General features: G+C 39.5%; 2 protein-coding genes and 1 long non-coding RNA gene across 5 annotated transcripts in view; 2 read left to right on the forward strand and 1 right to left on the reverse strand.

Moving 5' to 3' along the window:
* The window catches only part of SMIM14 (small integral membrane protein 14), a 79,632-nt gene extending 75,142 nt beyond the window's left edge, over positions 1–4,490 (forward strand). For both annotated transcript variants that reach the window (XM_003985429.6, XM_023253189.2), the window contains exon 5: positions 1,389–4,490. In XM_003985429.6, coding sequence (XP_003985478.1) covers positions 1,389–1,421 — 33 coding nt within the window. In that variant the 3' untranslated portion in view covers positions 1,422–4,490. The remainder of the gene's footprint in view (positions 1–1,388) is intronic.
* LOC109499204 lies at positions 808–16,518 on the reverse strand. Of its 2 annotated transcripts, none has more exons than XR_006597134.1 (2): positions 15,985–16,518; positions 808–1,182 (listed from the first exon to the last, which is right to left on the reverse strand). It is a non-coding gene; the product is annotated as an uncharacterized LOC109499204 (long non-coding RNA). The 2 variants fall into 2 exon arrangements; XR_002156414.3 differs by lacking the exon at positions 808–1,182 and adding an exon at positions 1,800–1,998.
* Positions 16,519–16,881: 363 nt separating this feature from the next.
* The window catches only part of UGDH (UDP-glucose 6-dehydrogenase), a 32,117-nt gene continuing 23,455 nt past the window's right edge, over positions 16,882–25,543 (forward strand). The window contains exons 1-2 of the mRNA XM_003985430.6: positions 16,882–17,021; positions 25,348–25,516. Of these exons, the coding sequence (XP_003985479.1) occupies positions 25,355–25,516 (162 nt within the window). The 5' untranslated portion in view covers positions 16,882–17,021; positions 25,348–25,354. The remainder of the gene's footprint in view (positions 17,022–25,347; positions 25,517–25,543) is intronic.

Genomic DNA, 25,543 nt, shown 5'->3' on the forward strand with positions numbered 1-25,543 from the left:
TTTGGAGAACCAGCATTTATATTTTTTCTTTTCTATTTGACTTGGATGTTATCTCTTGAAAAATATTTCCATGATGAATTCATTGTTGAACACCAAATTATCCCACTAATTCCCTTCTCCAACCTTCACCATATGGAATTGCTAAAATAATTTCTTCTTTTCCACAATCTGTGTTGTTATTATTAGAAGTTTAGTTAAACTAATTTCTTACATAGGAGAAAGCAAATGATAATCAGTGCTTTTTTTTTTTTTAATAGAACATTTAGTTATGTAGCCATACTGATTTTAAGAAAGAAAGCATCATTAGCACGATATAAAGGGCCTTAAATTTATTTTTTGGTTTTCATGGAGAGGAAGATATCCATAAAACAGCTTGTATGTTGTCTTGATAAGGTGCTTTCTCCTCAGCCTTTTTTCTTACTTTCTATGCATAGTTTTACTACTTTCATATCAAAGACCAACTTCCTCAACTTTTGGAGCTAAAGAAGTTCAACTTAATAAGCTGGTTTAGAAGCCATCAAAACTGACAGAAATCTAAGATAATAGTCACTAAATCTTATTTCATTGTAGGCCAGCAGTTCTAGAAGAGTAGGCCCACTGCCCTAAGAATAAGCAAGAAAACATATTGACTAATTTTAGGCTATAGTTCACATTTTGACCTTATTCGAAAAATTGACCACCCTCAACTGGGGCCTCCTATAGCAGGTCACAGTAAATAAATGGAATCTTCTTGAAGGTTTCTAAAGCTTTGATCTTTCCTTTACAGTTCAAATACTTTCTCTTGCAAGTAACAAAAATCAGCTTGGCCTGGTTTAAACAAGTGGCTTTATTGGTTTACACATTAGAAAATCCAGAAAGGTTGTAGGATCAGTGTTTTAGATTGTTTAACAGTATCATCGAAGCCCTACTTTCTTTCCTCAGACCATCAGCTTCATTCCAAAGTGAGCTCCCTTTGTGGTCATAGGATGCCTGCCAACAGCATCTGGAGTCACATGCTTCCTCATTGACATTCTGTAGTGAGAAACAAAAATCTCTAGCTTCTCTTTGGTTGTACTGAGCTCAGTCATCTTAGCAAGAGGGATGATGCTACCTTTATTGGTTTAAATATCACTTCTGGAGCTGTCAGCGAGAGCAGTTTCCTCCATATCATACTACTGTTACACAATTTTCCTTTCTTCTGTGCTACAGGGAGGAATGAAACAAACATTGGTGAATTACAGTGTTAATCTAGTGTTCCCTTGTGCAGAAACATATAAAAAGTTCAAATAAGTATATGATTAGGGATTGGAGGGTGGTGGGCATGCTGCTCAACACTTACTATATGTGTTAGATTAGTTGCACTGGGATTTAAGAAGTAAATTCCATAATTTCTGTCTTTCTAATGCCAGGGACAAGATCCACCAGCCCCTCCTGTGGACTAACTTTGTGATATGGGAAGTGAAAATAGTTAACACCTTGCACGACCAAATGAACGAAGATGACCAGAGTACTCTTAACCCCATTAGAACTGTTTTTCCTTTTGCATCTGCAATATGGGATGGTATTGTTTTCATGAGCCTCTAGAAATTTCACTTGCAAGCTTATTTTTGCTTCCTGTGTTATCACCATTCCTTTTTACAGTATATTTGAGTAAATGATTATATTAAAAAAAAGTTACATGGGCTTTTTTGGTTATCCTACACTTAAACATTCCACTCATTCTGTTTGTAACTGTGATCATAATTTTTGTGATGATTTCTGGCCTGATTGAAGGAAATTTGAGATCTCTGCATTTAAATATTTTAAATAGTTTTGATAGGTTTTAAAATTGCTTTTTTTTTCATTAGTTATTTATAAAGTTACTTGGGGTTGTCTGAGATTGTATGAAAAAAATTAGAACCACACTGTATTTACATTTACCTTGATTTGCGGGTGGCAGTTATCTCTAGTTCTTGGGACTGTGGCAGCCTTTGGAATATTTTACAGTTCTGTGTCATCCACTACAACTGGCTTATGTGGCTAGAAAAGGAAGGGAGAAGAAATGAAATAGTTGTTTACTAGGTTTTTTATTCCCGTAAAAATGTCTAATATTAGGAGAACTTTAAACATGATTTAAATATGGTGGATGATTTACAGTCCATTATAGCCTTACAAGGTTTGTGAAAGGAGGAAAAAAGTTAATTCTTTCTGCCTTTGCCAAGTATATTCTATACAGTAATAATTTAAGCTATAATTTATTTGTTAAATGGGTGCCTCTCAGGAACCTTCTTTTCTGTTCTAACACTTCCCTGTTAAATGGAACTATCTTAAAGCTGTATTGGGGACCTATTTGGTTACTGATATTTGAATGCTCTTTACTTATTTAGTCTTTTTTCTGTGAGGAAAAAATTGAATCTTTTATTATCCTTCTTACTTTAAAATATATTTGATGAATTCTTAATTTACTCCAAGGGAGAAGGAGGAAAATGAAAAAGCAATCAAGGATCTTTTTCTCACCCCTTATCTCATTCTTGTTTAGTAATAAGATGGATTGGGGTGAGGAGGAGTATTAATATAAGTAAAATATTGAAATGTATGAAAAGTAAAAGGTTGCATTGTTTTGCTCAGTTTGAAAGAAAATACAAATGGCATAAAAACGAAGTCTGAATGACCCATGTGGTTATGGAATTTTTTCTTAGCAAGTGATTACAGATGGTTTATGGGGGCTAGAAGATATTTTGCTATCAATGTAAGGATTTTTCCCCCAGATGAGTCTAGCTTTTCACTGTATTGATCTGAGAAATTAGTTGTATGAATTAATAAACTTCTCTATATCATTGTACTGTTTAATAGAGTCTCTGATACAATTGTGTGATGCTCATAGGGTATTTTCCCCCCTTTATTATGATTACATTTTAGGCCATAAACATTTTAAGGGCTTCATTCATTATATAATCCAATATTGACTGCTTGCATTCCTTTTGTGCATCTTGGCTTTGTGCTTAATTTCTTGACATAATATAACCTACTCAATTACTTTATGCTAATTGAAGGGTATCATAACACAGGTAAGTCAAATCTTGGATAATTGAGCACCAGAGGTTTAAAGTTCTTCCTCTTGCTGGGCCTGGAAACCTTCCCAGCTTTATAGCTGTTAGAGTATTTAATGCAGAAAGGGCAGGAATGGCATAGGATGGAGCTAAATCTCTGTAAGCATTCCTTTTTCTGCCCTTGCCCCCTAGACTTTGAAGGCTTACACATATATCCTAACAGTCTTTTCTCTAAGCTGCTAGAAAGCCAATCTTTGGCAGAGATACTGATGTATTTACTGAATCTGTGGCTCACAAATAATTAAGAATTGGCTTTGGTTGAAGCCAACTGGCCTAGACCTGGAAACAGAATGTCTAGTGTTAGCTAGAGACCTGCAAATCTAGATTCTTATTCCTGATTCTTCATTTCTGTTATGTACACTTAATTGATAGTACATCTAGAATATTAACCTTTTCTATATGGACCATCTATTTAATTAGCAACAAAGCTCCTAGAGAAGTAGTTTTGGTTTTTTTGCTTATAAAATTTCTCCGTATTCCTGAGAAAGACCATGTACTACTGCATATAAAGTATTCCTGTTAACCTAACTAGTAATTTATATTATTCTATTTAATTCTTAAACTTCTACATGTGGCCTTCTTATTGAGCACACTCTTAGTCATTACTTGGCTTGTAAACATTCACCTGAACTGTGGCTACAATCATTTTTATATAATCTGGAAAAAAGAAAGCTAAAGCTTCACATTTTAATTTTTGGCTCTTAAATATTCCACAACTAACATTAAGTTAATTTTATTTAAGAGTGATTTGATGTACCTTATGCAAAGTAATGTTTTCTTTCCATATGGAAAAAGTTAACATTGGAACTGTGTATAGTAAAAGATTTTATCATGTATCTATCCAAGCCCTATCCCATAGCCAGCAAGTCATATTTTAAACTTGCAGAGATTTTCCAAAGTAACTGTTAGGTTCAGCTATTCCATGGTTACTTTTAGTGTCATTGTGTGGTATGTGATGTGGTAGTATTTATAGAATTACTGAATTTTTATATTTTCAAAGAAACCTTGGAAATTTGTCACTCTGAATTAAAGTCTGTCACTCTAAATAAACATGTGCTAAAATTGGACCAGCGCATCAGCTTACGACACAAAATAGCAACTTGAAGGAGAAATGAAGCGTTTACACATAATGGGTTAAATTTTTGTTGTTGCAATAGTAGGTTTAGTCTTAACATAATATTTCTAAATGAAAAATCATATGTATTTGTTACCATGTCTGATGATTGCTTTGTTAAAAGCAAAAGTGGTCATGTGATGTACTAAATATTAATTGCTGTTTTTAAATGTTTAAATCATGCCAAACAAATCATGTCTGTGCCATCCAGGGTTTATTGTAATCTTTTACTGAGTACTTGGACTGGGATAAAGGGCTTGTACTATGCACTTTTTATTAATGAATAAATAGAAAACGTTAGTAATGCATTGTTTTCTGTTTGGCTTTTGTGGGAATTGAAGCAAACATCTTTTGCTTAGTAAAATGTTAACATTCTTTATTAAACAATTTCTTTGTAAGACTTTTTACTCCTAGCTAAAGACATTCCATAGAGAAATGGAATTTTCAAGGAAAACATTTCTATAATAGCAGTAGGGCCAGTATTCAGAAGTAGGGATTCTGAGAAATCTTTAGGAAATTAGATTACAATTACATTTCTTTAGTTACTGTTTTTTAAATTTCTTCTAGGATACAGGGTTAATAGACATTTGCTTTGAGGGAATAATATCCAATAGTATTAATTATTTGAGCAGACAGATGTTACCTAAAAGGAGCTAGACATGTAACTGTACTGAACACATGCCAAAGTAAGAATTTGCTTTTGTCCTGTGACCTGGAATGCATCCAGATAACTAAAGATTCTTAATCCCCATATACAGGTTAAAAAATTTTTTAGACAATTTTACAATTTTTTAAGCAACTTTACAATTGCTCTGGGCATGGTTATGGTATCAGTGTCTTTGTGATATTTAAGTGTTCTTTAAAACAGCAAAATTTGTGAAATACATAATTTCCTGAAGGCAGTTAATGATTTCAATCTCAAGTTTGTCATACATATGTCAGTAGATATCTGAACCCTGTAATGATAAGTTTTCATTAAATGGTTCTGCAGTATTAGTTTTCCTCTTAGAAAGTGGAATTCTAATAAGTTTTTTCTTCCTGCCATTTCATCTGATAGTTGTCTCAGCTCCAAATCTCAGTTTATAGAGTTGGTTTTTCTCCCCACCAAAAAGTTCCATAAACACCAACTGTGATTATCTATCACGCTCAGATTTTTAAAAACTGGAGTTATCAAGGTGATCTTTTCCCATGGGAAACTTAACTTTGCATATCTTTTCTCAAACAAATGGACTATGTTGGTTCAGTAAACATTTCAACAAGTGTTTATATTTGTTAATTGTTAAACTGTTTCTGCTTTAAAATGGGTGTTATTCAAAATTAGATTACGGAAATCATTTTAAATCATCAGATGCCAAATTAAGACGTCTATTGAAAGGGAGGTGGAAGATGTCTGGGAAGCAGGGAATATGTACAGGTAAAGAATAATATGTGTAATTTTAAGAATAAGGCAACTTTCATATCAAAAAGGAATATTCCCTTATACAAAACTCTTCTTGTTTCTAGGAAATTTGGGAATGAGAAAAAAATATTTACAATCCCTGCAATACCAGAGGTCTTACCTCTTAAAAATCTGGTTCCTATATTCTCATAACTCAGACACACATATTATGTCTTGATGATTAATGAATTTGAATTGCATTGTTTGTGAAGAACTGAGCAAAATTAAAGAGCACAAATACTACATAGCAAGTTCAGCATTATAGAATAAGTCTCCTATGTTGTTTTTAAATGAATCTGTTATGTAGTTACTCATTAATTCAGTGCCAAAGGAAGAGGCACTGTACATTCAAAAGGCATTACAGACCCTGGCCTGAATGCAGCTCTCCCTGACAACTAATTAGTATAGAAACATTGAACTTTGGAAGTCTGGATGTTTTAAAGGTGATTCCTTAACAATTAATACAGCAAGTAAAATTTTGTGGTTACAACATAAAGAACAAATACAAATCTGACACCAGAGCCTACACTACCAACACATGGATTAAGATTTACGTCCTTGTGGGTGTCAGTTAAGTGTCCAATTCTTGATTTTGCCTCAGGTCATGATCTCATGGTTCATGGGTTCAAGCCCCATGTCTGGCTCTGCACTGACAGTGCGGAGTCAGCTTGGGATTCTCTCTGTCCCTTCCTCTCCCTCTCCTTCTCTCTCTGAAATAAATATTAAAAAAGGATTTATATCTTTGCAAATTTGCTTAGCCTTCAATTTTAATCTAACAACCTTTTCTTTAAAATTACATTTTATTCTATTTTGTTTTACATTATACCTCTGTCAACATCCTATTTCCCAGAGAGTTTCACCAGCAACAGCCTACTGAAAGCTGATGTTCTCAGGCTTCAAGCATGATTCTGTTAGCCAAAGTTCAATCAGAAAATACAAGGCTTAAGGAAGTATCGGGCTAAATAAAATATAATTGAAAATTATATTTTCTCCATTGAAGGGGTAGTAATTTTCTCTCTACAACATCAAAAGTATTCTTTTCATTGTGTTGCAATATTTAAGAAATCAGAGTCAAATAGGTATAAACTAGCAACAGTTAAGGTTGAATAATTGTAGTAATATCCTTGTAATAAAAATAATCATAATAATCTTGTAATAAATTCTGATGCTAATCTATGAAAGTATCAAAGATATTAAAAGGGTGTTTTTGTTGAAAAAGCTGTTTTTTATCATTCTGTAATTTTTGTCCAATTCTCAAACTTCTACTTTAATTGTAGTGATTGTCTCATGCAATAAAAATATTTAGTATTGCCAATAGTGTTTTAGCCTTGGGGAAAAAGTACTCAAGTAGCTTTGTGTGAGCTTGGCTTAATGCTAAGGTAAACAATTCATTCAGTTCTTCTCACAATTCAAAGATAGCATATAGCTTATAGTAGTGATTCCCAAACTTTCTGGCTTGGGAGCCCCAAAGAACTTTTGTTTATATTATGCATTATATCTATCAATATATATACTGTGTCCAAAATTATAACAGAACATTTAAAAGTATTAAGTATTTTAAAATAATAAACCCAATACATATTAATAAAAAGGTTTTTATGAAAAAATAACCATTTTCCAAAATGAAAATTTAGTGAGAAGAGTGGCACTGTTTTACATTTTTGCAAAACTCTTTGATAGCTAGCTTAAAAGAGAGCTGGCTTTTTATTTCTACTTCTACATTCAATATGTTACATGTTCCCTTCTCATGAAACTGTGTGAATGTTAGTTTTTGATAACTAAATGACTACTGGTATTTTGAGCAGCCTATATACCTTGACTAAGTTATGTATAAGTTATGTATAAGTTATGTATAAGTTATGTGAACCTTGGGGAGCCCACTTAATTCGGAGCACCACTTCCTCATTTACTTATCAAATATGATACCTACCACTTTACAGACAAGTGAAGAGCAAATGAAATGTTTGTAAAAATGCTTTGTAAAGTCCTAAATAAATATTGTTACATAAAGGCTCTCATCGTCCCAATATACATACATACACACATGTACACACACACACATACACATTCACACTCTCCCTTTTCAAAACCTAAGTTGTAAGGAAACTGGAAATTTGGGGCATTAACACTGAATTTCCATTGGAAAGAATTCACTCTACTAAGAATGGACAATGGAACCTTTAGGTCAGACATGGCAAAAGAAAAACATTGAAGATTAAAACATTAAATAGAATATCACAGTTTCCAATCAAGATTTTAAAATCCTTGGATGGAAACTGGAAAGCAAATACATTTTGACTAATAGATTAATAAATCCATTGCAATGAAAGCTAAAGAGCACACTATTAGACTATGGTTCTCAACTTTGCCTACACATTGAGATCTTTAAAAACCTGATGCTTTGGGGGTGCCTGAGTGGCTTGGTCTGTTGAGCATCCGGCTTCGGCCCAGGTCATGATGGTCTCACGGTTTGTGGGTTCAAGCCCTGCGTTGGGCTCTGTGGTGACAGCTCAGAGCCTTGGAGCCTGCTTCGGATTCTGTTTCTCTCTCTCTCTCAAAAATAAACATTAAAAGAAAACAAAAACAAAAACCTGATGCTTTGGCCCTATACCTCAGAGATTCTGTTAGGGCTTTGACCTAAACATCTACAGGTGAATTCAGTAGCAGCTAAGGGTAAGAACTGCTGGTATAAAGAATGCTAAACTTTAAAGCTCGTGGGTGGTTAAGTTGGTTAAGTGTCCCACTCTTGATTTTGGCTTAGGTTATGATCTCATAGTCATGGATGGGATCAAGCACCCCATTTGGCTCCATGCTGTGGAGACTGCTTAAGATTCTCTTTACCCTTCCCCTGCTGCTCATGCTGTCTCCTTCTCAAAAAAAAAAAAAAAAAAAAGAGGCTACCTTATGTTTAGTTCTAGAGATGAAAAACAAAACAGAAACAAAAGCAAACAACCATTTCTTTCTAATTGATTTCTACATATTGGCATGGAATTAACTGAAACCTTAAATTCTCCTGCAGTAGTTTATTTTTACTAGTGATATTTCACAGTTTTTCCCGATGCGTAAAAACAATGCCTTTATCTTCTCAATTATTTCTTGTGGGGATGAGGAAGGGAGATGTTATACTTCATGGATGGCCCTAACAGAAGCCTGTTCAGTTCATGTGAAGGCTCTTAAAAAGAAAGAGAGGGGCGGGGAGGGAGGAAGGAAGGAAGGAAGGAAAAGAAAGTGGGATTATTACTTTGCAAGGACTTAGATTACAACTGTTAATAGGGTAAATATTCCCTCCCCCACTTGCGCTTTGTCTCTGTCTCTCACAAAAATAAATAAATGTTAAAAATAAAATAAAATAAATAAATAAATAAATAAAGGGGGGCACGTGGGTGGCTCAGTCGGTTAAGTGTCTGACTTCGGCTCAGGTCATGATCTCACGGTTCATGAGTTTGAGCCCTGCGTCAGGCTCTGTGCTGACAGCTCAGAGCCTGGAGCCTGCTTTGGATTCTGTCTCTCTCTCTCTGCCCCTCCTCCATGTGTGCTCTCTCTCAAAAATAAATAAATAAACATCAAAAGAATACATAAGCAGTGTAGGGCTGAAATGCTTGCTTTAGGTATTCATAATTCAGACTCTCATCTTGTTGCTCCACTGATCCCTAGAGCAGTGTTTCTCAAATTGTGTTGTCCACCCAATGTCGTCCTCTGCATTGTTGAAGACAGTTCACCACAATCCCCACTGGGTCAGTGCTTCAACCAGAAGGGAAGGAAACAAGGAGGGGCCTACCTGTTGACTCTAAGGTTTGTCCTGGAAGTTGTACATTATCCCTTCCATTCACATTCCCTTGGCCAAAACTTAGTCACATGACCATACCCAAAGGAGGCTAGGTGTAGTCTTTATCCTGGAACATATCTGCCCAGCAAATTTGTAAATTCTATTACTAAATAAGTGTGGCTATTGGAGTCAGCTGGCAGTCATTGCCACAGAGGAAAAACAATACTTATGTGTTGGCTATGATGATTTTAAGGTGTCAAATGGAGCTTTTGAGTACGTAGTTGGATAGATTTATAGAGCTAAGTAAAGTTCCATCACAAAGAGAGATATAAATTAAAAGGCAACAGAATATAGATAATATTCGAATCTTTGGCACTGGATAAAATTACTTAAAACAGTAAAGACAGAAGAGAAGAAATCCCAGGACTGCAATATTTAGAACTCTGGTTGAGAAAGAGGAACCAACAAACTGAGAAGGAGCATCCAGTGAAAGGAAACCATTTGAGAGGCTCAGTGACAGCAAATTCTACCGATTAGTCAAATCATGGGGATGGATAATTCAACATTTCAGCAGAAAGGACTCACTGGTGAACTTGATAAAGATGTTTCGGTGGAATGATGGGGATGAAAGCCCAGCTGGAGTAGTTAAGGAAAGAACTGGGGTGCAGAAAGAGAGAAGAAGTACAACTCCTCTTTGGAGGAGTTTTACAATGAATGGGAGCAGAGAAATTGGCAGTAATTTGAGTGGGATAGGAGTCGGATGAGAAGGAGATATTTTTATTGTTTTATTCAGATGGAAAATATGATTACCTGCAGAGTTGTGAAGAGATACCCACAGAGCCCTCTCCACTTCCCCAGTGATGTCACCTCTTTCTTGGCCTCATCAGTGCTATCATCATGTCTGAAAGGAAAACCCATTGAGATCTACATGTTTTTGCCAAGGATTCCTCAATCCTGCCTTCCTATACTCTCCCTACACTCATGGCTTCACTATAATTGGCCTTACAGACTATCATGAGTAATCTAAACACATCCTATACCCCTGTTTCTATCAGCATCCACTATAAGTCCAAGACTCCCAGGTCATCACTCCACCATCCCCCTTACCTGATTCAATCTTATACCCTTCCATATGCCTCAAACATCCTAAACTGAGAGGCCATCATAGGCAAAAGCCCCATACCTTCACCCTTTTGTCTGAACACTCCCTTCACCAAACTTGGCATCTACTTAAGGGCACTGACTCTCCCATTGCCCTCTCTAATGGGAGCTGTTGTCTTTTCCAGACCCTCTAACCAAAGTATGTCGAGGTAGAGTGAGGTTCTTCCCAGTTTCCCATTTTGGCTGCCCGCCTATCCCTCTCTCCTCACCAAAACTCTTCAACTCTTTAAAAGCTCATACTGGCAGAGCATTCCATATGATACCCTATTTTCCAAAGTTGTAGATCCCTAGATCTATGATTTTAGCACTGGACTTTCTGCCTGACTTTTCAGCACTTCTCCTATCATCGTTCTCAGTGGTGTCAATATCCAAGTAGACAATCTTTCCAATACTCAGTCCTTTGACCTCTCCTCCTCCAGCCATCTTGTTTTCCACACAACTGCAGCCAACCACTCCCATTGGTTTATCTTAGAGCAGTAATTTTTTGGTATTTGTTAAATTTTTTTTAATTAAAAAAAATTTTTTTGGAGAGAGTATGAGCAGGGGAGTGGGGCAGAGGGATAAAGAGAATCTTAAGCAGGCTCCATGCTCATAGCACAGAGCCCTGACACAGGGCTTGAGCCCACGACCCTGGGATCATGACCTGAGCCAAAATCAAGAGGTGGACACTCAACCGACTGAGCTACCCAGGCTCCCCTAGACCTAGTAATTTCAAACTTTATTGCTTGTATATTCCTAAAAGAATTTTGAAAAACTATGTATTGTCTTGCACACTTTTTTCTTTTAGAAATGCAATGCAAACAGAAAAAAAAAAAGTGTGATGCAAAGCAATCTTAATGTTCTCCCTTAACAAAGGTTCATATATGTCTCTCTAATTTCAATCCATTTGCTCAACTAACCATATTGTTGGTGTCATTTAACTCTTTTCTCTATTTGGCTAAAATAGGGAATCTAAGCCTTGACTTGTACCTTTTCACCTGAACTTACTTGGCTCCGTCAGTGACCAAACCAAGTGGAATCTCTACTCCACATTCAAAATTGCCTCCATTTGTCTTACTCAATTTTTGGGTAAAGACTCTAGTGACAGCAAGATCACAATGCATAAACTACAAGAGGTTTTGCAAGACTTGTACATAAAACTGGATAGCTCCAAAGCATTAAAAGAACTACAGTCCTAGGTACTGTCCAGAGTGCCAGCATCTGTGTGATTAAACAGCTTGGAAATTTTGGAGAATGGCTCTGACTTCAGTCAATGCCTCACACATTTTAAGTTGACACTTAATATGTTCCTAGGTGTGAGTTCCATTTTGTTAATAAAAAGTATTAAACATCATACAAAATGAAGACTATAAGTGGAAAACTATCTTAAGATTTGATATAACTATGGGAATGCAAGCTGGTGCAGCCACTCTGGAAAACAGTATGGAGGTTCCTCAAAAAAAAAAAAAAAAAAAACCAACTAAAAACAGAACTACCTGATGACCCAGCAATTGCACTACTAGGTATTTATCCAAGGGATACAAGTGTGCTGTTTTGAAAGGACACGTGCACCCCCATGTTTATAGCAGCACTATCAACAATAGCCAAAGTATGGAAAGAGCCCAAATGTCCATCAATGGATGAATGGATAAAGAACATGTGGTATACATATATACAATGGAGTATTACTCAGCAATCAAAAAGAATGAAATCTTGCCATTTACAACTATGTGGATGGAACTAGAGGGAATTATGCTAAGTGAAATTAGTCAGAGAAAGACAAAAATCATATGACTTCACTCATATGAGGACTTTAAGAGACAAAACAGATGAACATAAGGGAAGGGAAACAAAAATAATATAAAAACAGGGAGGGAGACAAAACAGAAGAGACTCATAAATATGGAGAACAAACAGAGGGTTACTGGAGGGGGTGGGGGAGGGGGGATGGGCCAAATGGGTAAGGGGCACTAAGGAATCTACTCCTGAAATCATTGTTGCACTATATGCTAAGTAATTTGGAAATAAATTTTTTATTTTTTTATTTTTTCAAATGTTTATTTTTTGAGACAGAGAGAGACACAGCATGAGCAGGGAAGGGGCAGAGAGAGAGGCAGACACAGAGTGTGAAGCAGGCTCCAGGCTCTGAGCTGTCAGCACAGAGCCTGACGCGGGGCTCGAACTCACGAACTGTGAGATCGTGATCTGAGCCGAAGTCGGACGCTTAACCGACTGAGCCATGCAGGCGCCCCTGGATGTAAATTTTTTAAAAAATTAGATTAAAAAAAAGATTTGATATAACTAAGTTAAATAAATATTTACTTAACTGAATAAATACTGTAAAGTTTCTCCATTTCTATTTTATTCAATACCTCTTAAAAATTTTAGTAGTCCTGGGGTGCCTGGGTGGCTCAGTCGGTTAAGCGTCTGACTTTGGCTCAGGTCATGATCTTGTGGTTTTTGAGTTCAAGCCCCACGTCAGGTTCTGTGTTGACAGCTCAGAGCCTGGAGTCTGCTTCAGATTCTGTGTCTATGTCTCGGCCCCTCCCCTGCTCATGCTCTGTGTCTGTTTGTCTCTCAGTAATAATCAAACGTTAAAAAAAATTTTTTTTTAATTTTAGTAGTCCTGCAAAATAGTCAAGTTGCTTTCAAAAGAATCAAGGTCACTAATTTTATGGTATCTTCTGTTTGGAATTCAGAATACCCTAACATAGGCCAACATGTCCTGTTTCTAACTGGACTTCAGCCTCAGCAAAAATAAGTATAAAATGAAGAAAGACAGATTTGAGGTGTCTTGATTAATCACTCTAGGGGGCTGCCCCAAAACAAGAATCCAGTTTATTCCTTTGGCACTCAGGAGAATTTCACCCCAGGGTAACGGATCCTAACAAGGTTTCACTTGGGTAAAAGGTAAGCCTTTCTTCTGTAAAATGGACTATTATTCTTAGGCATATTCATTTTGGGAAAGGGTACCTGTGGAAGCTGAAGAGCTGGAAATTGATTCCCTTAAATGTATCTGTGTAAGGCAGAACAAAAAGATATTGTCAGACACCAGGATAGTGTCACTTTTGGTGTGGGGGAAGGGGGTGGGGTGGAGAATATTACCAAAGTCTTGTTGCTTTTATTCCCTGATCATCTCTTGAGTATCTTTATTTCTCTGAATGTCCATGGCTACTACCCTGGACATGCTATTTCTAAATCTTTTTTTTTTTTTAATTAAAAAAAAGCTTATATATTTTTGAGAGAGAGAGAGAGAGAGAGAGAGAGAGAGCACGAGTTGGGGAGGGGCACAGAGAGGGAAACACAGAATCCAAAGCAGGCTCCAGGCTGTGAACTGTCAGCACAGATCCTGACATGGGGTTGGAACTCACGAACTGTGAGATCATGACCTGAGCTGAAGTTGGATGTTTAGCTGACTGAGCCACCCAGGCCGCCCCAGCTAGTATTGATATTCTGATTTAATTTCTGAGATTGTACTGTTTCAAAGACTATGATTATTTTCAAAATACTAACAAAGAATGTAAAGTGAATACTAGGTAGAAAAATGATTAACTCAAAACAAAGGGAAGAAATAATATAAAAGTTTTTATCACAAAACTAACTGCTGTGGGAACTTTATTTTTATTTATTTTTTATTTATTTTTTTAAATTTTTTTTTCAACGTTTATTTATTTTTGGGACAGAGAGAGACAGAGCATGAACGGGGGGGAGGGGCAGAGAGAGAGGGAAACACAGAATCGGAAACAGGCTCCAGGCTCTGAGCCATCAGCCCAGAGCCTGACGCGAGGCTCGAACTCACGGACCGTGAGATCGTGACCTGGCTGAAGTCGGACGCTTAACCGACTGCGCCACCCAGGCGTCCCTATTTATTTTTTAAATATTTATTTATTTTGAGAGAGAGAGAGAGAGAGAGAGAGAGAGAGAGAGAGAGAGAGAGAAGGAGCATGCAAATGGGGGAGGGGCAGAGAGAGAGGGAGAGAGAGAATCCCAAGCAGGGTCTACACTCAGCTCAGAGCCCTAGGTGGGCTGGATTTCATCAACTGTTGAGGTCATGACCTGAGCAGAAATCAAGTCAGATACTGACTGAGCCACTCAGATGCCCCTCTAAAAGGAAATTTAAATCTATTTATATGCCAAGTTCAAAAAGATAACTCTATTATAGTACAGTATTTGTCACATATATCGCAATTACTTAGTCACTTATCTCTTCTACTAGCCTGTGAGCTTTGGAAAAAGGAATTGGGTCTTAATCCATTTTGCATCTTTGGTCTCCAGGATAATGTCTAACACACAATAGGCACTAGATATTTGTTGGATAAATGAATCCATACAATATAGAATATTGCATAGAATATACAACACCTACATATCTTATCATACTTTCTACAATCTATAGCAAACTGTTTAAGCAGTATCCATGAGCTTTCTTTTTTTTTTTCAATTTTTTAACGCTGATTTTTTTATTATGTGTCTTTATTTTTGAGAGGCAGAGACAGAGCACAAACGGGGGAGGGGCAGAGAGAGAGGGAGACCCAGAATGGAAGCAGGCCCCAAGCTCCGAGCTGTCAGCACAGAGCCTAATGCAGGGCTGGAACCTACAAACTGCAAGGTCATGACCTGAGCCGAGGTCGGACACTCAACCCACTGAGCCACCCAGGCGCCCCTAACATTTATTCATTTTTGAGAGACAGAGAGATAGTGCAAGCAGGGCAGAGGCAGAGAGAGAGGGAGACACAGAATCTGAAGCAGGCTCCAGGCTCTGAGTTGTCAATACAGAGCCCAACCTGGGGCTCAACCCACGAACCGTGAGATGAAGTCAGATACTTAACCGACTGAGCCACCTAGACTCAGCCCCTTCATAAGCTTGCTTAAGATTGTCATGATCCTGTCAAGAAAACCATCATCCCAGGGTTCCTAGCTGGTTCAGTTGGAGGAGCATGTGACTCTTGCTGTCCTGTCAGGAGTTGGAGCGCCATGTTGAGTATGGAGATTAGAAATAAAACTTAAAAGGGGCACCTGGGTGGCTCAGTCAGTTAACTGTGGGACTTCAGCTCAGGTCATGATCTCTGGGTTCAGGAGTCTGAGCCCAGCATGGAGCTCTGTGCTGACAGCTCAGAGCCTGGAACCTGCTTGGATTCTGTGTCTCCCTCTCTCTCAGCCCCTCCCGCCCCCCCCCCCCCCCCCTCTGTGTTTCTCTCTCTCTCAAAAATAAATAAACATAAAAAAAAAAGGCATAAAACTTTTAAAAAACTTACAAAAACCCCTCATCATCTATCAGGTATTTTAATGTGCCTTTATAAACTTCTAAACACATTCCTTATGACGCTGTATTTAATAATCGTCTTTGACTTCGAGTACAAAAATTATGTGAGGAACACACAAGAAAGTCATGACTTCTTTTCTTCTTAGATTTGAGGTTTAAGATGATTCTGTAAGGGAGAAAGAGAACAGAACTAACCTCATTAAAAACGGGAAGTCTCCATACATTAATTTTAGTCTTCCTGATAGCACGGAACTTGCATGTTGCAAATTATTTGCTACGTATCATGCACAGACATCCCAAATCCCGAATTTGGCAGGAGTATCTCTGGAAAATATGGCTGGGAGGGCGTGGGTGTTATGCTTTTCCTCCCAGGGATCAGGCGGAGGCACTAACTGGTCCAGTCATGACAGGACTCAGCATCCTAGCCCAAGAGATCTGACTAAACCTTGGGCCTCTGGCCCGGAGTACGTGGGAGGGGAGTAAGCCCCGGCTCAGTGGGACCCGCAAAATCTCGGGGGCCGAAACACTAGGCCACCCATTCGGGCTGCTGCTGAGACCGGAAAGGGGCCGGGACCTTCCGGTCCCCCCGCGCCGCAGCCGGCTGGCTCAGTACCCCCGCAACCCTAGATTATGTCCGACGTGGCGCCCATGCGGCGCCACCTCAGCGCCGGCCGTCAGCGGGGACGAGGACACAGAAAGCGAAGGAGGCCTGGCACACTAGCGCCCGGCGTGGCGGTACCTGGAGCCGCAGCCCACGGGCCTCAGCGGCCTTGACGCGCACGCAGCTCCGCCCAGTGCCGCTCGCGGTAGGGGCGGGACAGCTGAGCTGGCCCGAGCGGATTCGCCCAGGTTCGGCTGGGGGCGGAGCCTCCCCTCCTAGCTATGACTAGCCCCTCCCCGTCTCCCCGCCCCTGGGGCCCGCAGGAAATAGGGGCGGACCCCGGGGCCTAGTGTGGCGGGAGGAGGAGCAGGGATGCGGTGGAGTGCAGAGTCCGGGGGGGCCTGACTGCGGGGGAATGAAGCCTCCGCCTTCTCGGGCAGAAGCTTTTAAATACGGGTTCGGCCCGGGACTCTGGGTGCAGTGCTTGGCAGCCTGAGGGAGGGGCGTGCGGTGAGGGGAGGTCAGGCGGAGCAGAGCGAGAGTGAAGAAGCTGCGGCAGCGCGGCGGGTAGCGAGGAGCTGTCCGAGCCGTCGGGATAGGAGGGGCCGCTGCGCTTGGTGTCTGGAAGTGGGTAAGCGCCTTGCCCGGGCTCGCCCCGCCGCCCCGTCGGGAAAGTCCCGGGTCCCGGCGGGATGTGCAGGGAGCGGGGCGGGGGAGTGCGCGCTGCTCTCGGTCGCGCAGTGCGCTCGGTCCAGGGCTCCCCAGTCTCAACGACCCTGGTCTCCTTTGGGCTCAGGGTGGGAATCGCCTTTTGGTCCTCTGCCCTGAGGATGGAATAGCTTGAGCTTTTTATTCTAGACTCGCGAGTCTTCCAGCCGCTTCTCTTTCTGCTTTTTCTCACTTTCTGGCTTGAAACAAATGAGATTTCCCCAGAAAGCCAAACGTCCACCTAAGGAAGTCGTCCTCTGGTTAGGGACCCCATTTTGATCTCAGAGTCATAGTCTTTTGTTTGTGTTTAGTCTGTTCACCTGGAGAGCTGCTTGCTTTCCTTCTGTCACTAGCCTTAAGAAACTACAATGAAAACGAAGCTAGAAAGCCCTTTTGAGGGCGAAATCCTATCTATCCCACGATAGACATTCTATCGTGACATCTGCATGGGCTGTCCTGGAATCCATTGTTGGCAGCCACACCGTATAGTTGCTTTATTTCATGTCGGGGAAGGCCTCCTTGGGTGCTTCAGGAGATCATGTTTGTGTGAGACCTTGAAAAATCATACTTCTTATATATAGGAAGATAGCTGACTAGGCTTGAATATTCTGGTATATAGAAAGGAGGGATTCACTGCTAGGGAGCTTTTCACGGATATACAGAGGAGTAGCTGTCCATTGACTGCCCTCAAAGACACAGTGAGTCTTTGAGTTTCTTCAAACCCCCTAAGAAATGGAGAACAGTAGTCTGGTCTGTTTCTTCAGGGAGGTTCTGGAAATGAAAGAGCTTACTGTCTGTTCTGAGATGTGCTTGTTAGTACCCAGCATCTAGTTTAAGGTAAGTGGTAGACAATCCTGATTGAAAGGATCTCCTTTCTTCTCCCATTGCTGTACTCCTTTCTGGGACATAAAATCTGTAACTAATGAGCATACTTCATCTTCCCTCTTATTACTTTCATAGCTTTATATGATGCCCTTTAGATATAATGTTAACATTGCCTTTCACACTGAAGAAATATTTTTCTTGGGTCAGACATCTGTTACTAAATTTTTGGAAATGACTAAGGTTGATGTGTGTGTGTGTGTGTGTGTGTGTGTGTGTGTGTGTGTGTGTGTGAAGTTGATGTATCCAACTATAACGTCCATTGCCTTAGCTACTGGATAATTATGCAGGGTATACTGAAGCGATTATATTCAGCGTAGATTGTAATAGGACCTTCGATATTTGTTAGCCACATCTTCTAGGTTGAAGTATTGATCTGAATTTATAAAATTTTAGGTGAAGAGTGGTTTTGGAACAGCCTAGTTTGTTGAGATTTCCCCAAAATACAGAGGTGAAAGCTCATTTCAAGTTGATACATTCAGTAAGCAAACATTCCCATTTCCCTGACAGCACAATAGAAGGTCAGAAAGTACACAAAAGTAGAAATGGAATATGGAATCAGAAGACATCTGTGTCAGCCACAGTATATCACTAACACTGTATCAAGCTCCATAATAAAGTTTATTGAAGATTTTATTAAAACTTTCAAGTGACCATTAATGGAGACTTGCACAGATTCTACATCTAGCTTCTTTAGTAATTTCCCCATTGTCACCTACAAGCCATGCTTCATATGAAATAGCAATGCAGGGTAACCCAAAACACATGTAGTTCTATAATATAGGTCCATCAATAGTTTACCCCAGCTGCTGTATGTAAGGCATGGTGAATACAGCCTGGCAATCAAGGTGGATAAGAAGTAACTCTGGAAAGGCATGAAATTCTACATAAAAAAGAGGATGATAGAATTCTGGACAATTTCAGCAAAGATACAATGATTAGCCATCTGAGCTAAAGCTATTCAGCTAACAGTCTTCATCTCAAACAGGCTCTCATGGAGAGCTACTCATTCATTCAGTTAGTATTTATTGAGAGCCTACTGTTCTAAGTGCTGAGGTAACAGCAGCAGATAGGAACTGTTAGCCTAGGAGCGTGTTATTAAACTGTGAGCTCCTTGAACCCAAGAGTTGCATCATGTAGACATTCAATCTATGTTTATATAATAATGTTAACAGAGCCTGTTCTGGTTGAGATTGAGGGCATAGGATGCCCTAATAACCTGTTGGCTATGGGATTAAATGGTAACCCCAAAACATCCTCTGGTCCAAAAATACTTTGAAATTCTTTTTGTGTATTCTAGATATACCGGTTGTGATTAGAGAGGCTGGCTAGCTGTTCAGTAAGGGAGTTACAGTGTGATAGTTCTTTAGGTTCATCACCGTTCAGAACTTGATCTTCTGCCTTGTATATCTGGAAGGTAGATTTATTTTTTCCTCCATGGACCCAGAGTTAATGAGGCTTTAGATGTTAACTTACAATGATTAAACTCATAAAAGACTAATGGATACACTAGAATGAAACTTTGGTATTAGAGTAGGGAAATTTTATTACAGTGCCTGGAATTCTTATGTCCCAAATCTGGGTCATCCCTTGCTAGTGTTATCCTGGGAATCTGAATTCATACGAGAGAGTGGAATCAGAGCGAAGAATCTAAGGAGAACATTCCATCCAGGCATTGGGAAAGCCGATTCTTGCCCCACCTCTGTGCAACCAGAACACTTCTGACTTCCAGATTCTGTGTCATTCTTCTCTAGACAGTGTTGAAATAAACACCACGTCATTCTTGTTCTTAACTCCCTCTTTCCAGGCTACAGGCTGATCCTCCTTTTTATTTTCCTTCAGTGGAATTTATTAGATTTTAGCTGCACTAATGCCATTGATTGTCATGGCTACTTTCAACTGTGTTACTTTAACTTGTTAAATTATAGTCTCCTTAATGTCATGGACATGCTTCCCTGAAAGGGGCACTCGAGACCCACTTTGAATTCATTTCTACCCTACGAGACAGTTATTACCTCTGGGGACCTGGCTGTCTTAGTTGGTAGAGCACGCAACTCTTGATCTCAGGGTTGTAAATTCAAGCCCCACATTGGATGTAGAGATTACTTAAAGATAAAAAAAAAAAAAACTAGGGAGACTGGATGGCTCAGTCAGTTAAGCATCTGACTTTGGCTCAGGTTGTGATCTCACGGTTCATGAGTTCGAGCCATGCATCTGGCTCTTTGCTGTCAGCACAGAGCCCACTTGGGATCCTCTGTCTCCCTCCCTATCTGCCCCTGCCCTGCTCAGTGCGTGCTTCTCTCTCTAAAATAAATAATAAAAAATAAATAAAATTAAAGAGACAGTTATTACCTCTTACCACTTCTCAATACCCATGTTTTTATCCAGCTAGGCAGATCTCACTTCTCTGGACTCCTTTCTGTATATGAGTCCTTATTTATTCCTTTTTTTTTTCATCTGGAATGCCCTCCCCCACTTCCCATTTCTTTCTATATCCTACTTACTCTTTTTTTTTTTTTTTTAAGTTTTTATTTACGTTGAGAGAGAGAGAGAGGAAGCAGGGGAGGGACAGAGAGAGGGAGAGAGAATCCCAAGCAGGCTCCACACTATCAGCACAGAGCCTGATGTGGGGCTGGAACTCATGAACCATGAGATCAATGAAATCAAGATCATGAGATCATGAAATCAAGAGCCAGACGCCCAACTGACTGAGCCACCCAGGTACCCCTCTCTCTCTTTTTTTTTTTCAATGTTTTTTAAATGTTTATCCATTTTTGAGAGAGAGAGAGAGAGAGAGAGAGAGAGAGAGGACACACACACACACACACACACACACACCCTCCCCCCCCACACACACACACATGAGTGTGAGTAGGTGTAGAGAGAGAGGGAGACAGAAACCCAAGCCAACTAACTCCACTGTCAGCACAGAGCCCAGATCAGGGCTTGAACTCACAAACTGTGAGATCATGACCTGAGCCAAAATAAAGAGTCAGATACTTAATGACTGAGCCATCCTGGTGCCCACTATATCCTACTTACTCTTTAGGCCAAGCTTAGATTCTACATTTCCCTGATGTAGATACCTTCTTATTTTGATTCTCCCCCGCGCGCCCCCCCTGCTTTGGACTTTAGCATTCATTTTGTCATTTAATTGATTATACTGCCTCCTATGTTACTTGGGTGCTATTAACTCCTTTTCATCTTTTAAGTCAGCTTAAGAGTCACCTTCTCACATTAAAAAATTAATAAAAAAAATTAAAAAGGGCAGTTGGGTGGCTCAGTTGGTTGAGCATCTGACTTCAGCTGAGGTCATGATCTCACCGTTCCTGGGTTTGAGGCCTATATAGGGGTCGGCACAAAGCCCACTTCAGATCCTCTGTCCCCACCCCACCCCTCCTCCAGTTGCACATGCTGTCTCTCAAAAACAAATAAACCTTGGGGCGCCTGGGTGGCGCAGTCGGTTAAGCGTCCGACTTCAACCAGGTCACGATCTCGCGGTCCGTGAGTTCGAGCCCGGCATCAGGCTCTGGGCTGATGGCTCAGAGCCTGGAGCCTGTTTCCGATTCTGTGTCTCCCTCTCTCTCTGCCCCTCCCCCGTTCATGCTCTGTCTCTCTCTGTCCCAAAAATAAATAAAAACGTTGAAAAAAAAATTAAAAAAACAAAAAAACAAATAAACCTTAAAAAAAAAAAGTCATCTTCTCAAGTCCTTCTTTAACTTACCCTATCTAAAGTAGTTCTTTTCCCATAGATAGTGTCTCTGTCTCTCCCCTACCTGTTTATTGCCTTTATATGGAATTATCACAACTGCCATTATTTTGTTTTATAGAATATAACTATGTAAGAGTAGGAACTGTACCTGTCCTGTTCACTAGTGTATCCACAGTACATAGAACAATAGTGGCTGTAACATAGAAAGGTGTTTAATAAATGTTTTTCAATTGAATTTTTCCCTAAATAAATTGTCAAATTCTTGAATGTCAGAACCTGTGTCTGTGGCCAGATTCTCTGCTGTGCCCACACGGTAGACCCTTATATTGGGAATATTAATTTTTCATGAAGGAGAACAAGGGACTAGGCCTGAAGCAAGTTGAAGCAATATTTCCGAAACTGGATGCCAAGCCGTTTCTACTGTAGGGGTACAGACAGTGGCAGTGAATGCCAGAGACACATCTTTGGTAAGCCTGTTCCAGGCTCGGCTGTCCCACAGGTGAGAGCTTTTCAGAACATTCCCCTGACCTTTAGCCACTTGGCAGTCCCAGTGTAGTCTTTTCCTCCTAGCAATTTCTCTGTCTCCTTGTGTACAGGGCACTTGAGGCCTGGAGAGTAGTAAAGGGCAGAACTGAAGAGTAGAAGAAGGGTGAAGAAATGAAAGATGGATGGTTGCCAGAAGTAAATTTTGTCAGGCTTAGTATTTTTCTTGGGGTGAGTTTTGGAACCATGAAAGTTTAATAGGAATATCATGTTTGTGTGACTTCACAGGTGATGGTAGGGAACTCTTAACTAATTTATTTAGATTATTTTTTAAAAAACCAGTATACATAGTATGGTAGCAGTTTATTTGTGAAAGAGGGACAGAGTGAGGGAGGGAGGGAGGGACAGAGAGAGAGGGAGAGAGGGAGAGAGAATCCCAAGCAGCCTCTGCACTGTCAGCACAGAGCCCAAATCAGGGCTCAAACTCATAAACTATGAGATCATGACCTGAGCTGAAATAAAGAGTCAGACACTTAACGACTGAGCCACCGAGGTACCACCCCCCTCTCATTTATTTAGGTTATAAAAGAGAGAATCTACCAGGGGCACCTGGCTAGCTGAGTTGGTAGAGTATGTGACTCTTGATCTCAGGGTCATGAGTTCAAGACCCACGTTGGGCATGGATCCTACGTAAAAAATAATAAATATGGGGCACCTGGGTGGCTCAGTCGGTTGGGCATCCCTTTGGCTTGTGTCATTATCTCACCGTTCGTAGGTTTGAGCCCTGCATCAGGCTCTGTGCTGATAGCTCAGAGCCTGGAGCCTACTTCAGATTCTGTGTCCCGAACCATGAGATCATGACCTGAGCCGAAGTCAGACTCTCAACTGACTGAGCCACCCAGGTGCCCCAAGAAGGGATTATTAGAATATATATTTGTATTCACTTGTACTGTATAAGAAATACTGGAAGGAGACACAAATAACTAATAAAAGGGTTGCTGGTAGAAGCAAAGTAGTGGGTACCAAAGTAGATAGGAATGAGGTAGACATGAGGCTTCTTACTATATACCTTGTTATACAGATTTAATTTGAACCATATGTATTTATTACCTATTCAAAGCAAAAAAATTTAAAAATGTTTTTTGTATGTGTATCACTAAGAATATTGCTTTCTTTTGTAGAATCAATAGATTCCAAGTTTTGCTCATATTTACTGTTTTACCAAATTTCTGTTCTTTTTAAAGTTTTTTAGGGCCACTTAAGTGGCTCAGTTGGTTAAGAGTCCGACTCTTGATTTTGGCTCAGTTCGTGATCTCATAGACTGAGCCCCACGTCTAGCTCCAGGCTAGGTGTGCAGCCTGCTTAGGATTCTCTCTCTCTGACCCTCTTCTGCTCATGCCTTCGTGCAATCTCTCTCTCAAAATAAACATTTTTTAAAAAATAAAGTTTTTTAAAGGTCATTAGAGATAGACTCTGAGTTGATATCTTCTAAACATGGCCCCTGAAGATTGATTTATAAACGAGATTGTTTCTTTTTTTTATGTTAATATTTTGGCAGTTTGCAAAGCTCAGCTTTAATTGTTTGTGTTTTTTTTTTTTTTATATATATGAAATTTATGGTCAAATTGGTTTCCGTACAACACCCAGTGCTCATCCCAACAGGTGCCCTCTTCAATGACCATCACCCACTTTCCCCTCCCTCCCACCTCCCATCAACCCTCAGTTTATTCTCAGTTTTTAAGAGTCTCTTCTGGTTTGGCTCCCTCCCTCTCTCACCTTTTTTTTTTTCCTTCCCTTACCCTCCCCCAGGGTCTTCTGTTAAGTTTCTCAGGATCCACATAAGAGTGAAAACATATGGTATTTGTCTTTCTCTGTATGCCTTATTTCACTTAGCATAACATTCTCCAGTTCCATTCATGTTGCTACAAAAGGCCATATTTCATTCGTTCTCATTGCCAAGTAGTATTCCGTTGTATACATAAACCACAATTTCTTTATCCATTCATCAGTTGAGGGACATTTAGGCTTTTTCCATAATTTGGCTATTGTTGAAAGTGCTGCTATAAACATTCAGGATACTTGTATTGGTTGTTCAGCTTATTCTCTTCCAATAAGGAAATATACCCAGAAAACCAGCAATTAAAACATTGTTTGATTATAGATTTAGATTGAAGAGAATTGGATCATCTTAACTATGTAGTTTGTGTCTTTTTTCACGATAGGGTTGTACTTGCCCATCATTATAATGAGATCAGCCTTCCATAGTACCTTCTCTGATCCATGCAGGAGTATACTAACAAATTCTTAAGTTCTCTGATTACCATTTTCCTTCTCCTTGGAATCGGTGAATGGGTTAGATTAGATGATGCCAGAGGTCTTGGCAAGGACTAAAATTCTAAGAATCTGATCAGTTTGACAGTTCTTGTTCTCTTTATAATGAATTAACTGACATTCTTATATGTAAATCAGTACCTTTGTCATTTTGATTAGTGTGAATCAATTCACCTAAATGGCTTTTGAAAACCCATCAAAGTCTGTGTAACAGCTTTGGTAACTACAGAATTACTTTCCTTTAACCATCTCATAGTTTCTGATTAAAGTTGAAATGGAGTTTAAGATCATTGTCAAATACCTAAAAATAAACTGCTGAAGCCAAAATATATAGGGAATATGACCACAGAAACCAATTCTGGACTTTCAGACTAATCTTATTATCTGTCATGTTTCTTAATATCTGTCATGTTAGTCTAAACCTGCCATAAGGCTGACCTTTGTAAACCAGCATTTATTTAAGTGAGAATTGCATTGGTGTGTTTACCCTTGAATTTTCCCTCAGCAATCAAAGTTCCCCTGGTGTAGTAGAGGTCTAAGTAAGGTTTTGTTTTGCGTCTTGAATTTCTAATTATTAGATCATTATAACTTTGTGGCACTTCAGTAATATCAGTTATATTTTTTTCCATGTTTGGTGCTAATGCAGCCGAGAACGAACTAGGTCATCCAACTGGAAGGTTACGAATTATCACTGTTTTAATAATGCTTAATGAGTGTGAATGCAGGAAATATTTCCAGATATTTGTAACCTTGACAGTTTTTATAAAGTGTGATAAATGTGCAGTGTGATTTCTTTAAATTTTCTGTTTTCAATAGAATAGTCTTACCGCTTTCCTTCTAGTTCAATCATGTTTGAAATTAAGAAGATTTGTTGCATTGGTGCGGGCTATGTTGGAGGACCTACATGTAGTGTCATTGCTCATATGTGCCCTGAAATCAGAGTAACGGTTGTTGATGTCAATGAATCAAGAATCAATGCATGGAACTCTCCTACTCTCCCTATTTATGAGGTAAAACCATACTAAACAACTCTTTGT

Source organism: Felis catus, chromosome B1 (genome assembly GCF_018350175.1).
Source record: "Felis catus isolate Fca126 chromosome B1, F.catus_Fca126_mat1.0, whole genome shotgun sequence".
Lineage (NCBI taxonomy): Eukaryota > Metazoa > Chordata > Mammalia > Carnivora > Felidae > Felis > Felis catus.